General features: G+C 43.2%; 1 protein-coding gene across 1 annotated transcript; it reads left to right on the forward strand.

Annotated features, from left to right (window-relative positions):
• The first annotated feature begins 560 nt into the window (after positions 1 to 560).
• On the forward strand, positions 561 to 2,736 carry FOXB2 (forkhead box B2). Its single transcript, XM_026796633.2, has one exon. The coding sequence runs from the start codon at positions 1,581 to 1,583 to the stop codon at positions 2,598 to 2,600; it is 1,020 nt and encodes a 339-aa protein (XP_026652434.1). The 5' UTR covers positions 561 to 1,580; the 3' UTR covers positions 2,601 to 2,736.
• The last annotated feature ends 11,451 nt before the right edge of the window (positions 2,737 to 14,187 follow it).

The following is a 14,187-nucleotide window of genomic DNA, read 5'->3' on the forward strand; positions in this document are numbered from 1 at the left end:
GCCATAGAAGTCGGACTAATAATTTTTACGCTGGCACCTCTTATAGCATCTCTCTAATTGTGCTCCGAAGTGCTGATGCTGAGCAGCGTTTCTTCCAGCTCTAGCGGCAGCTTAGCAAGCAATCGTCCCTTTTTCTCGCTCAAATCTACAGCGAGAATAATAATACTCGCTATAATAACTCGCAGTACGTTTGGAGGATGGATAAGAATTGTTGCACTGTTCATTGATTCCTACTAATGAGCCGGTCTGAACCAACACTGGCGCGAAGTAGTCCGTCTGTAAGCGTACAGATGATGCTTTGGCTGGTTCTTTACGTGTTTTCTATGAGCCGCATCGTGGCGAGTAGCAAGAATTGACAGTAACGATTTGGAGAGGAGAGTGTAGGATTTTTTGCCTCTTGGTTTTGTGCTAGTCTTTGCGTAGCTTCTTACACATAATGACAGGAATGATAAAAAAATATGTCAAAGGACCTGTGTTTCCCGCTTGCTGCCTCGCGGGGCTAGCTCGAGGGCCATTTCTCCAGGGCGCTTGACTCGACTTGCCATGGGGACGAGGAAAGACCTCTTCCCGTTTTCCACCTCCCTGCGGTGCGGTCCCCTCGGTCGGCGTTCGCGCCTGCTGCTATAAGCCGGGCTGTGCGGGAGCGAGGGGTCAAGAAGGAGAATGGATAGGGCGGCTATGAAAGGGGTGGAGGGAAGCTGGAGTGGGAGAGGTGGGAGGAGGAAGCTTTCCTGCTCCGGCCACTGTTTCCTGCTCTATGGAGTGCGGATCTCGGTCTCAGCCCCCTGGCTCCACCTCACCCTGATAAGGAGATGTGAGTGAGAGGGGAGTCGGGAGCCGTTTCTTGCTCCTTTTCCATGAGACGCCAAGTCCCCAAGCGGCTGTCATGTGACAGCAAGAGAGCAGGAGCTGCGGGGGTCTCGCGGCTCGGGCACCATTACAAAACCGCTCCGGAGCGCACCAGCCCCGCCAGCAGCCGCGGCGGTCGCCGCCCCGCTCGCCTCCTCTCCCCGCCGACTCCCGGCGCTTGCCTCTGCCGCAAACTTTTGAGGGGACACCAGACTGAGCGGTGAGAGGGATGTTTTTATTTCCTTCTTTCCTGTCCCTGCAGACCTCCGGGGTAATTTCGTGCTCTCGAACCCTTGGTGCCTGAGGAGCATCAACTCCAGCCGAGTGAGCCAGGCGGCAGGGGGGAAGTCCGGGAGATTCAGCAGCCTCCAGGAGAAAAGCGGGACGCCAGTGGGGCCCCGGGACCTCCTTCTGGCACCCGAGCCCCCGCGGCCTGGGCGGCAGCTGTCTCTCCCGCAAGCTGAGGGGCAGCTAGGCGAGCGCGTCCCGCGGGGAGAGGCTGCTGAAGAAGCCGCGCACGGAGCTCGCTGCCCGGCCGCCGGGCGGTCGCTGTCGCGTGTGGCCCAGAAGCTGCCTTTGCAGCAGGGCAGGTGGCGCCCAGGATGTAGAGGCGGCGGCGGAGCAGGGCAGTGAAGTCCCCGGATCCCAAGCCCGCCGTGCGTGATACTGAGCAGCGCCCAGCCCGGAGCGGCGGGATCGTGCGGCCGAGGGAGTGCTGTGGCGGGGAGGCGATGCCCAGGCCGGGGAAGAGTTCGTACAGCGACCAGAAACCGCCCTACTCTTACATCTCCCTGACGGCCATGGCCATCCAGCACTCGGCCGAGAAGATGCTGCCCCTGAGCGACATCTACAAGTTCATTATGGAGCGGTTCCCTTACTACCGGGAGCACACCCAGCGTTGGCAGAACTCCCTCCGCCACAACCTCTCTTTCAACGACTGCTTCATCAAGATCCCGCGGCGACCCGACCAGCCGGGCAAAGGCAGCTTCTGGGCGCTGCACCCGGACTGCGGGGACATGTTTGAGAACGGCAGCTTCCTCCGCCGCCGCAAGCGCTTCAAGGTGCTGCGCCCCGAGCATCACCTGCCCGGCGGCGGCGGAGGCGGGGCGGGCGGCGGCGGTCCCGGCAAGCCCGCAGCGCCCACCCCGCACATGGTGCACTACTTCCATCCGCACCCGCCACCGCCGCCGCCCCCGGGCAAGGTGCCGGGGCTGGCGGGCTCCGACGCGGCCGTGGCTGCGGCCGCCGCCGCCGCGGTGGGAAGGCTGCCGCAGTTCTCGCCCTACGGGAGCAGCCAGCCCTCGGGCTTCAAGCATCCCTTCGCCATCGAAAATATCATCGGCAGAGATTACAAGGGTGTGCTGCAGGCCGGCGGGCTTCCGCTGGCCTCGGTAATGCACCACCTGGGCTACCCGGTGCCCAGCCAGCTCAGCAGCGTGGTGAGCTCCGTGTGGCCGCACGTGGGGGTGATGGACTCCGTGGCCGGTGTGCCCGTGTCCCCCGACTACGGACCCTTCGGCATGCCCGTGAAGGCGCTCTGCCACCCGCCGGCACAGACCATGCCCGCCGTCCCGGTGCCCATCAAGCCGGCGCCGGCGCTGCCCGCTGCCTCGGCCATCCCTGCCCTCACGGTCGCCGCCTCGCAGATCTGCCCCGCCGCTTCCCCGGCTGCTGCATCGCTGCTGGAACAGACCGCGAGCAACAACCCCGAGGGCAAGAGCTCCCTCCACTCCGTCCTGGTGCACTCCTAAAGCGCAGGGGCTCGGGGGTAGAGAGGCCCCCAAGCTCCCGGGGGAGTGGACGGGGGGATCCGGGGCATGCTTGCAGAAACCCGATCGATCTCATGACCATACCCCTGCTGGTGTCTGTGTTTATAACGTGTACTATCAGATTATTTGAGAGCCAGGTCGCAGGTAAGATCTTTTATCGTCGTTAAATTTCATTAGTAGCGGAGAGGGGATGTGAAAAACCACAGCCGGGGCCGAAGGGGCTGGCTCGGAGAAAAGGGCAGAGAACGAAGTTCTCCCACCGCCCCTCCAGCCCGAGGCACGGGGTGCCGTGCAGCCTGCGCTCCCCGCCGAGCCCCTGTCCCGGGGCAGGCACCCCGGAGGCCCCGCGAAACCCGAGCTCCGAGAGCAGAGATGCTGCAGTCGGCCGGCGAATAGGGAGAGCAGAAGGATAAAATCCCTGCGGAAGTCTGCTTCTCCCTCTTCCACGAGAGACAGGAATCCGCTGCTTCACCGTCCTGTAGATCTTGCTGTGAGAGGGGTAGGCAAAGTGGTTACCTCAGACCCTGGCGAGCTCCGGGGCCCCACGACATGTAATGCTTGCTGCTTAAAGAGTAAACGTTAAATATTTCGATTAAGTAGTGGGAATTTAAATTACAACGGCATTGACGGCGAAGGGTTCCTTTAACTAACGATCGCTTGCGCTTCCCCTTCACACTTTTATAACCCATCCTATAGTACCTTAGAAGGGACTGAAGCATGATCTGGCCTCTCAAACTCTGTGTGAGTGTCCGAATTCCCTGGTTTCTCATTAAAATAAAAACAGCCCAGCGATTCGTAGATTGTGCTTTTCACATCACCTTTCACTGCTCACAGACACCACTATTTTGTACGTGTTTGCTTGGCGTTTCTTCCACGTGAACGTGATCGCAAAAACCTGCGGGGAAAGGGAGGAAGATGGAGAGTGAAAGAGGTTGGGGAAAGTGGGGGAACACAACAGGAAAATGGTTAAAAAGTTATTCGGGAAAAGCACTTTACTGAAAAGAACCTTCCAATAGACGAGAAGTCTGGGCAGAGGGATCAGAAGTCAGAGATCACAAGTCAGAGATTTACGTGCTGGGCTGATTAATTCTGGCTGGTTTGTGAGTGATTGCCGCCGTACCCTGTCTGCCCAATGCTCATTAAAGCCAATCCATCTATTTGCTTCTGCTGGTGCTGCTATTTAAAAACTCGCCTTTCACTTTGGTTAAGAAACGTGTGCTTGTAGTGTAAGTTTTCGCTCCCTCTCCCCAAACTGATAAAAGTATCCAAAAGTTTTTTCGGCGGCAAGACAAGGGGAAGAAAAGGAAAGAAATCTCTTACAGGTAAATTTCCTGCTATAGAGGCACGGCGGTCTGCCCGCAGCTCACGGGCGAAGAGCAGGCGTTCGAGCGTGACAAGAGGGAACCGGCTCGGAACCCGATCCCACTTCAGGCAGTTGAGGTTTTGCCAGTTTCAACTTGTGCTGGATCGCACCTGCTTCCTTGGTTTTATCCCCTCACACCGGCGCGCCAACAGTGGCCCGAGACGCCAGGTCGCAGACCCTGCCCCTGGGGAAGGATATCCTGTGACAGGCTGACCCTTCTTGGTGCCACAGAAATTTGCTAGGAAAAGAAAACCTCTTTGGCCCTGAGCGCCGTCTGTCCAAAATATTCCCCCCACACACTAGTGGGGTCTGTTTGACTACTTGAAATTCCCCTGGAACTATTAATTTTTCAGTTGTTCCCTCTGTTCTAGGCGTGTTTGCACCTTAATTTCAAACATTTTAGAATTCCTAGCGCCTAAAAATTACTACTAATAATGTTATGTTAATGAAACACATCGGTATGATGGTTTGTGAATTGGTCTAGAAGGGGAATTGACTCAAAAGCACTGCAACAAGATAAACAGAAAAAAGAAAAAGAAAAGAAAAAAGGAAAAGAAAAGAAAAGAAAAGAAAAGAAAAGAAAAGAAAAGAAAAGAAAAGAAAAGAAAAGAAAAGAAAAGAAAAGAAAAGAAAAGAAAAGAAAAGAAAAGAAAAGAAAAGAAAAGAAAAGAAAAGAAAAGAAAAGAAAAGAAAAAAGAGTGCTTCACATTTTCTTTACTCTGCTGTTTTCCATCTTTGGCAGAGATCCAATTCAATACTCCCACTGCTAAAACCAAGTTGCTTAAAAAAAGCAATTTGCCAAATAAATAATGAATAGCACTAGCTGTATAATAGTTTCATATGTATTTAAATATATTCCACTACTCTTGATGTAACTACTGTGTAGGACTCCAAAGCACACCTTAAAGAACCTTAAGAGTTTTCCACTAACATCGGTAAAAGGGGTTAGAGGGATGGAGAATTTTTCAAACTATTTTGGTCAATTTTAAGATTCTGAATGATCTTCTAAATTTCATTGTGGGAAAACTCTTACTGGAGTGAGGAGGCCTGTCTGGGTGCCGCGGCGAGGGGTAAGCAGGAGGCTCCCGCCGCCTTTCGCACCCGGCAGTCGGGTCAGGTGCATGGGAAACCGAGACAAGGGGCTATCAGCACAGGGGAAGATCTCTGATCGGAGGTGAGACGGCCTGAGGGCCAGGCGCTCTCCCATCGCCCGGAGGGACACGCCGGGACGGTGGGGTACACGAGGATTTGTGGGGTGCCCAGCGAGTTGCGGGGTGCAGAGCAATCTGCACACACGGGCTCTGCATACAGCAACTTTTGCCCACCACAGGGGCTCTGGGGAGCGGGGAGTTTCGGCCAAGGGTGAATCGCCCAGACAGCTTAGTGTGACTCCCAGTACAGTGGCCTGCTTACACTTGTTGTGAACTAAAAATGGGGATATTTTCTGTAGCTTGTACAGTGAAAATTTTAGGGAGTTAGAACCAGATAATTACAGATTATCGGGGGGGGGGAGGGAAAATTAACTATTCAAGTAATATTTTCTAACTCATTTATACATCTGGTTTTCCTTATTCTTAAGTACTCCATCTCTAAGCATAGCCTTTGCAAAGTTACACAAATTTGTATCAACAACCAATAATCCCAATACATAAATAAACTCAATTCCAATGCTGCTTAAAACCAGATCATAGTACAAAAATCAGAGAAATGAAACAGCACCTTTTCGTCCGAGCTGAAAAGCAGGTCTAAACTGGTGTAGGGTAAGATTTTTCACTTGACAAATAGAGAAAAAGCCTTGTTTGACTAGATTTTGTCTGTCTGCTGTACCAGTACACCTCATGCAGAAACAGCTTGTCTTCAGATTGAAGTGCACATGTTCTGCACAGAAAGGCAGTCTAGTCTTTACTAAGTGGGTGCAGGTGGGGTGTTTGTAAGCAGGAGAAGGAGATGCAAGGAGGACATGCAAGCTTAATCTTCATATCATAAGACTGCCAAAGGTCGAAAAGTAAAATTTATTACTAGAAGAATGGAGGCCTAAGAAAAGGCATTAGTTGCACTCCCATATGCTTATGGTTTACTGTGGCTAGCTAATATGGGATTGTTATTTCTAGCCATGGGAAACGATTCCCAACCAAGGTGTTGCTTTGTGTATTTTAAGTTCATAGGGCATGCAAATCAAGAAAGAAAGGCAAATACAGTAAGACTCTTAGAATTAATGTGGCTTATGGTCTAAACATGCTAGCAGTGTTTCAGTGGATATGTTCTGATCTCAGTGATACCAGTTACACTTTGACAACCAGAGTTATAACTGAAATTCTGGACTCCATTGATCCAATTCTGAAGTCTCAGCCAGACAAAAATTGATACAGAAAATTTGCCTGGAACTTTGTTGCTGCTGCTTGTGATAACAGATTTTTCTCTTTATTGTAGGACTTTATTTTAAGTCATTATCCTTCAAGTCTCTTTTAAGATAGAGCCTTCCCTGTAAGTGCTGGAAATATGTAATAGTTTCAGTTTTGAAAACTATTCTGGACATTATGTATTTATGTAACTCTCTATTTAAAGAATCAGTGATCCTACCTCTTTGCTTATACAACATGGTCATTGGCATAGCCTGTGAAGAAAAGCCTAATAGTTACAGCACTCTTCTCAGATACCTGAAAGGAAACAAGCTCAAGACTATTTCAACTCAAAAGGATTCAGATTCACATCTTTGTATCAAAAAAAAGGTCAGCTGCAAAACGGTACATAGAGGAAGTTATGTTATACAGCAACAATAAATGTAAGGCTCATGAAGCGCCAGATGAGATACAGGGCCTGGGTGCGTCTCTACAAAGGCAGAGTCCAAGTGCCACTGGAGAAAACAGATTATGGACAGAAAGACGGAAGTAAGGATAGGAATAAAAGGCAAATTTTCAAATCAGAGTGCCAAAGGCAAAGGTGTCAGGTGTCCCAGGAATTCATAATTGTGGTATGCAAAAGGTGAGCTACAGTAAGGAAAGTGAAAAATGTTTGCTAATATTAGGTCATTTAGACTAACAAAAAAGAGTGGTCAAGAAATTGAGAGTTGCTGACAAACATTCACACTGGGTTACAGAATAATAAAATGGAAAGTGAAATTCATTATTGATATATTCAAACTGCTATGCATGGAGAAAACAATTCTGTTTTATATACATAACAATAGGTCCTAAAGTTTGGATTTTTATGAAGCTATGGTAGATAGCACTAAGAAATGTTGGTTTATTAGTAATTAGCTGTGAAAACAGAAAAAATATCGGCAAAAGAACAGAGAACATAAGAGAAAATATCATGTCCCTCTTTAAATCTAAATGAAACTGGAATGCACCAGGGACACCTGCGAGTTCCTCACCCCTGAAATATACCTGAGATACCTTAAAACTGTCAGGAAATAGAACAAATTGGAGGCAATGATCAAAGGTACCTCTTCTGCACATGTAGCAATCCAATAGACAAAGACTTTTCAGCACGGCAAGCAACGATATACAGAGAGATATGACACAAATTTACAAAATTTGTGAGAGACCTGGAGAAGGCTCATTCTTTCTCTTCATACCAGAACTCTGAATCTTCAGGAGGGCTCAAAGCAAACATGAAGATAGGATACTTCACACAGCACATAACTGAATTAATTGTTGCAGGATGTTCAGGGTGTTAAAATTTTACATGCATTTTAAGAATAAGTGAAAAATTCATGTAAAATCACTGACAATTGATCCATAAAAACTCATGATCTCTTGCCTACATTTCCTATGCTAATCATATATTTCAGAAAGTAGTGTGACATACTTTTTCTGTCCTACTCTTTGTATAGCACCCATTACTTGTTTTTTGTTGGAGACAGGACATTGGGATAGATGAACACCTGGGGTCACCTATGACAAATGTTCTTCAGTAGAGAAGGGATCAGGATTTGTGACTTTCATTTGTAGATAAGGATCTGGAATGAAAGCAATTCTTTAATAGTATTTCAGTGCACAATATATGAAAGATTAACCATATATGTTCTATAAGAAAAATATTTAAAATGGTTCAGGAATGTACAAATTCCTCATTTCAAGGACAGTGATGTATTGATTGGAATAATTTGCTTATTTTCTGGTGAAATAAATTTAAACAACTAAAAATGTTCTGCATGAGAGACTGAACACAACTATAATAACTCTACATTACTATAATTGATATAGTAGGCTGCAAATAGGTACAAATTTAAATGCTCTCTAAGATGAAGAAGTAACTCAGACATCTGTGCCCTGGTACTGTAGTAGTTGTGAGTCTATGGCATGCATGTCTGAAGCATCCAAAGTGTTGCAGGCATTGGCAGAAGTGTGAGTGTATTACTTTTGTCTCTATCTCCTTGCTTAGTTACAGGACCAGTGAAAAGAAGCAGCTTTTTGAAGGAGGAAATAAACAAGTTCTGACAATAGAAAAAACCAGCTCTAGCACTGAGTTTCACATAGTTTAAAAGATAAACTTGACTGCATTTGACATCCAGAATATACCACGGTGACTTGTAGTATTTCTCTAGACTTCACATGGATGCTTAATCTACACTGGGAGCAGAAGCCATTTCCAATGAGATACAAAAATCTGTTTTGAGGCAAAAGATCTGGGAGAAAGCTATACATTGACACTGCATGGCCTGCTTTTATTATGTATTGCTTATTAAAATAATTACTGAACAATAGATATGAATGACACAATGATGACCAATGATGCCTCAAATTTTTATGCCAGGGTTATATTAAAGCAGTCATTTGGAAAAGTAAAAACAACTTGATATTCCTTATCAACTAATTATGACCCTTACTGTCAAAAGGGAGGTTTTTGGTAGAACACCAGTGAATAAATTATTAGGCAAAAAGGTCTTCCATGAGTAAGGAATGTTATTTTTTATTATCAGCCTTCAATTTACCAAAAAATAGAATTTTAATTCTACTATACAACAAACTCCCTGTGTGGGTCAAGTTTTCCTTTGAGGATGGTCAAAATAATTTGAAGTTAAATCAACTAATAATTATGGATAGTGGTGCATAGAGAAAGAAGGAAAAATTTATTTTCATGTATTGCTGGCACCATAGAACTGCTACTGGAAAATGATAATTTGCTGAAAAAATATGCGAGAAAATTTTTAGTGTAATTGTAGTAGCCATTTGTGCTTTATGAAACTGTTGTTTTATGTGGGATATGTGATTTGGATTTATCCTCTCCTAAGTCTTGAAATTAGAGTGTTTTTAATGCCCATGTGGTCTTTTCACTGTGGCTGGTAAGAATTTGTACCACAACAGATTAGTAAACATGAAAATTACTGTGATACTTCATATGCTTAATAAAATATATGGTTGAAACTGGTAGGCACTTGCATCTTTTTTAACTGATTATTACTGACTGATAATGAAAAACTTTCCTGGTGCAGACAGAAAAAAATGCAACGTAATGTGCGGCATTGCTAGCTGATTATTACTGTACACAATTTTTAAAGTTGAATGGGACTGTTGGCATAAGATCTAGAAAGAGAATCAACTTATTGCTTCCTCAAATATTTGTGATAGAGATAAAGAAAAAAACATAAAAAGATGAATATGATATATCTCCAAAGTTAAATTACACCAATTACACCAGTAAAACAGAAAACAAGTGAATTGAAATCCTTACTAAGCCTCTGGTATCTTTATATTATAGCTGTTTATAAGCTTTCTTAAAAATGGGAAATTTTGTGATTTATTTAGCAACTTTAAACTTAATTGAAAACAAACAAACAAACATGTTGAAAACATGGACTTAAATTTGGGATCAAAATCATATCATGCAGATTTTACATTTCAATATATTTGCTGATTTGTACAGGTGTTTCTGTGTCAGCAACATATTTCATCTGCAAATCTCCAGATAAATGAAGAGAAAATATATGGACCAATATCAGTGTATTAGACTGAAGAATACAACAGGAAATAATAACAAATATAAGCCTAAAATGGGGTTAATAAAACCTGCAGGCATTGAATGTAAGCTACTATGAAACAACTCAATGTTTTTCTCTGGTAACCAATTTTTAGTGAAAATATAGGTAATACAACAATCTGAATATTGAACAGAGCTTCAGTAAAGAACTTGGTGTGGTGGTGCCTAGCAAGTCATCAGTGTATGTTGAGGAGGACTAGAACTTTGTACAAAGTCCGACTATACACTGAAATAGTGTAAACTCACGTAATATGAATTCATGCATTTAAGGTCTTGTAATAAAGGTATCTGAGGAGACTTGCCAGATGCAAGCAACTCACAAGATTCCCTTTACTAACACAAAAGCAGAAAACTTATTCAACATGCAGGAATATGAATGAAGGTCAAGAAAAAATTGAAAGTTCTCATGGATTCATAATACCTTTAGCATGCATACAGTGCTCTTATTGTCCCCTCCATTTCTTCCTTACTTGCACAGTACTTTTTAAACTTACTGCTCTATTTATTTACTACTCTGAGTTTTCTTAATTTCTTATTGTAAGCCCAGAATCTGTGTTCTCTGAGTGTGACAGTGAATTTCTCTTAAGTTCTCCCAGAATATGAAATTCCCTATCTCTTGTGATTTGGTATGATTGTATGCCATTTTTTCACTGAAGCTCTATAATTTTTTCAGGGCAAAATGTTTTTATAGGCAAGTTAAGTCTGGTCTCAATAGATTCAATTTTCCTAATGTGCCTGAGAAACACCACAAACACACATTTCTCCCAAGAAGGAATCAGAAAATGGTTAAATTCAACCACATTCCTCTGATTTGCTGAAAATTAAAATTACTTCCCTGTTTAGATGGCCATGAAAAAGAGTTGGACCACAGTAGTGGCACTGATTCATTGTCATCAGAGAGGTATCTTGAATGTCCCAGCAGTTTTCTGGAACTCCCAAAAGTAATGAGTGGGCATTTTTTTTAACTCATTGCAGGAGAAGGCAGAAAGGCATTTGTCACTACTGGCTGTTAAGGGTGTATCTTATGCTAATATTTTTGCAAAGATGGTAGCTGCAAGACTGTACCAAGATTTCACTCTCTTCTTCTGAGGGAAATTACCTCATTTCAACAACAGTCTGAACTTTTTCATTCTGATGTCAACAATCCCTGCCTTGGGATTGTTGTGTACCTTTTTAATTCAGAGCATTATAGCATCAGTTACTGTTGCACAATTAATTTAAGAAAAACAAAATCCCTGGCACTTTTGCGTCACTTAAGAAGGAAATGTTCAAGTCAAGAAAGCTGTAGCAGCACAGGCTGAAGTAAATCATCGCTGTCATACAGGTGAGAACACCCTAATTGCCTATATGATATGTTTTTTTATTTATCAGTGTTACCAAAAAATACTACAAGATCAGTAAAGATAAATGTTCTTTAAATGGATCCCCTTTTCCTTCCCTTACATATTTTTCCCCCAACAATGCTGTCACCAGAAAGCCACCAGATTTGAAATGCAAAAAAACTACACTGAGAATCTATGGCAAGAACATTGGACATTTATGTAGAAAGTTCCAAAGATTGACAATGCTTCATAAAATGCAATACTTCAATCTCAAAATTTTGGAAAGTCATTTAGGAATAATACTTAGAGATTACATGTATAAGGAATTAGAACTGGCCATGAATTGGCTTTTTAGTGGAGAAAGATTCACAAACAGTAGAGACATAAACTCTGCTCTCTCAAAGGATGAAAGGTGTGTTCAATGACTTTTACAAAATTAACAAGGGCACATGGAAGAGGACTTAAAAATTTGATCTTTGTTTTTGCTGCTGAAGACATTTTAACTTTTCAAGTTTCTTTTATTTTACAATTTCTCATTAAATATTTAATAAGGACACTAACATCCAGGTGATAATTCTCCCAGTAGCCACAGAAGACTAAGAGAGAGGGGTGATTCATGCAGTTTTCATTCACATCTTTGGTTTATATAAAGAAGGATTCAATTACTTTGACCCAGTACGGCCAAGACATTCAGAGACTGCTCTGTGGATACTGGAACTTGTTAATACTGTTGTTACGTGTACAGAAACTCTCCTTTTTAGCTCACCAGGCCAAATGATGAGAACACTGCAGTATGTTAGTGAAAAGCACAACCATAACAAAATAACAAGTAAACAAAAACCCCCAAAACCAAAAAAACAAAAGCCCAAACAAATAAACAAGTCAAGCAGTAACATGTAAATTTCTTGGGAACTTGCAAATCAGATGAGAAGTACATTTTTTTTTCAGACTAGACTCTCAGAGCATCAAGGGGTCTAGTCAAGATTGAGTTGGACATTTTTTTCATGCTAGATAAAGTTGTAGACTGTAAAAAGGCACTACTTACAGACAGAGAACATAAAGAAAACCTAACTCTGCTTAGATGGCTGGTAGCAGAGACAGAGATTGTATCTAAACCTCACAAATATAGGTTCAAGCCCCACCTGCAAGATCCTCTTCTCTCTCATGGGAAGAGCCTTTCATTTTGATATTTTTCTCCTAATTCAATTCCCAGAAATGGATAAGTGTAAATAACTAAAGGCTTATGAAATACATCATTATGTTCATAAAACTCTGCTATAGTTGCTGCTACCTGTCCTACTTTAAAGAAAGCAATGATAAAATCCACTTGCATTCTCATGCAAATAAGCTTTGGGTACCAGCATTGCCTCAGAGACAGTCTGAATTCAGACAGATTTTTCCTCTTTCCTTTGAGTCTTATCTGAGCCAGATATTTCCATTTTCTTAGTGAGCTAAGCTAGCTAATCAGGTCTTCTCATCCCTTTGAGCTCTGTGGTTTCTAATTAGCATTATCCCTTTTCCAAGTGCTATGGAGCTTTGGCTCCTTGGAAGAACTGCCTCATTCTGCCTTGAGGTCCTGATGCTTGCAGGTGGCAATGCCCAGCCCAAGACATGGATACATGGATAGATGTCAGGTTTTTGTTGCTTTGAACTTAACCCATTTAGGCAGCTGCTTTCAGCTCTAGAATGGACACCACCCAGTTCTTCTCGGTTATGCAGCTATCTATTCTCAATTTTTCTGCCTATCAAATGTTTCTTGCTGCCATATATAGCAGTGATAAAGACCAGGAAAATGGGGAGGATGAAAGTTTCATGGAAGAAGTAAAAGATGCAAAGAACTTGTTAAATATTCTATCAGCCCCTCATTCTAAGAATTTCCATTAATTGCTTTGTCATCAAAATGCTTAGGGGGACCCTAATGATCTCAAAAGATTCAGCTGGACCACCCAGAGCTGCAAATGGGAAAAGAAGGCACAAGGGCCTCTTGGATTAAACTTACTCGCATTCTAATATCTTGAAAATATTCTATGAGGGGCCTTCCCATCATCATCAAGTAATGAAAACCTTTCTTTGTACTCATCCAATGACTTTAGTGCCACTGTGCTGCCTGAAAGCCTGACCGGAAGAAAATATTCACCTCTAAGACTGACTTGATAGAAGAATTATGTCATAGCAGTAACACCATTGGAAACACATCTTAAAGGTTTCTGTATTCTGGTGAAATCTAATTAATATGCTACCTGCCTACAGAATTAGCATTTACTTGTGTGTCCTACATCATAAAGAAACATTCTGTGTCTGTCAGGGACTAATTCAATGAAGTTGCTACTGATGGCCTTTACATGAATCTTGCAGTAATAAATCTTCCCATTCAACAGGAATATCCTGTCTTAAAACTTTTATAAATGAAAAGGGCAGGATGAATTTAGTGACTTAAACCCAGCTGGAGAAAGGAGAAATGACCTCACAAAGTGGAAAAAAAAGGCAGGCAGGGACCAGAGGAATTGGCAGTAGAAATTATGTGTGCCTGCATACGACTATAAATGAAAGAAATTAACTACATTATAGCCATCAAAATATGTAGCTACATGGATTGTACATATAAAGGCAGTAAAAGATCAAATTTTTGAAAAAGAGAATTATGTTTTCCATCATAATTCAAATAAAGTGAAATATATTTGTTCCAATATTCCATAATAACAACTGCTTTTCTGGAAACATAAGGGAAATAAAAAGCAGTCACATAATAGATATATTATTTTAAAGTTATGGTCAATAAACCAGGAGAAATCCTCCCCCACCAGTGGAGTAGAACCGAATACGACAAAACCATGGTGAATTACCTGATGTTCGAATTGAGGCTGTGGCGAATATCAGGCATATGGTCAATTACTTATTTTTC

This window comes from Zonotrichia albicollis, chromosome Z (assembly GCF_047830755.1).
Source record: "Zonotrichia albicollis isolate bZonAlb1 chromosome Z, bZonAlb1.hap1, whole genome shotgun sequence".
Lineage (NCBI taxonomy): Eukaryota > Metazoa > Chordata > Aves > Passeriformes > Passerellidae > Zonotrichia > Zonotrichia albicollis.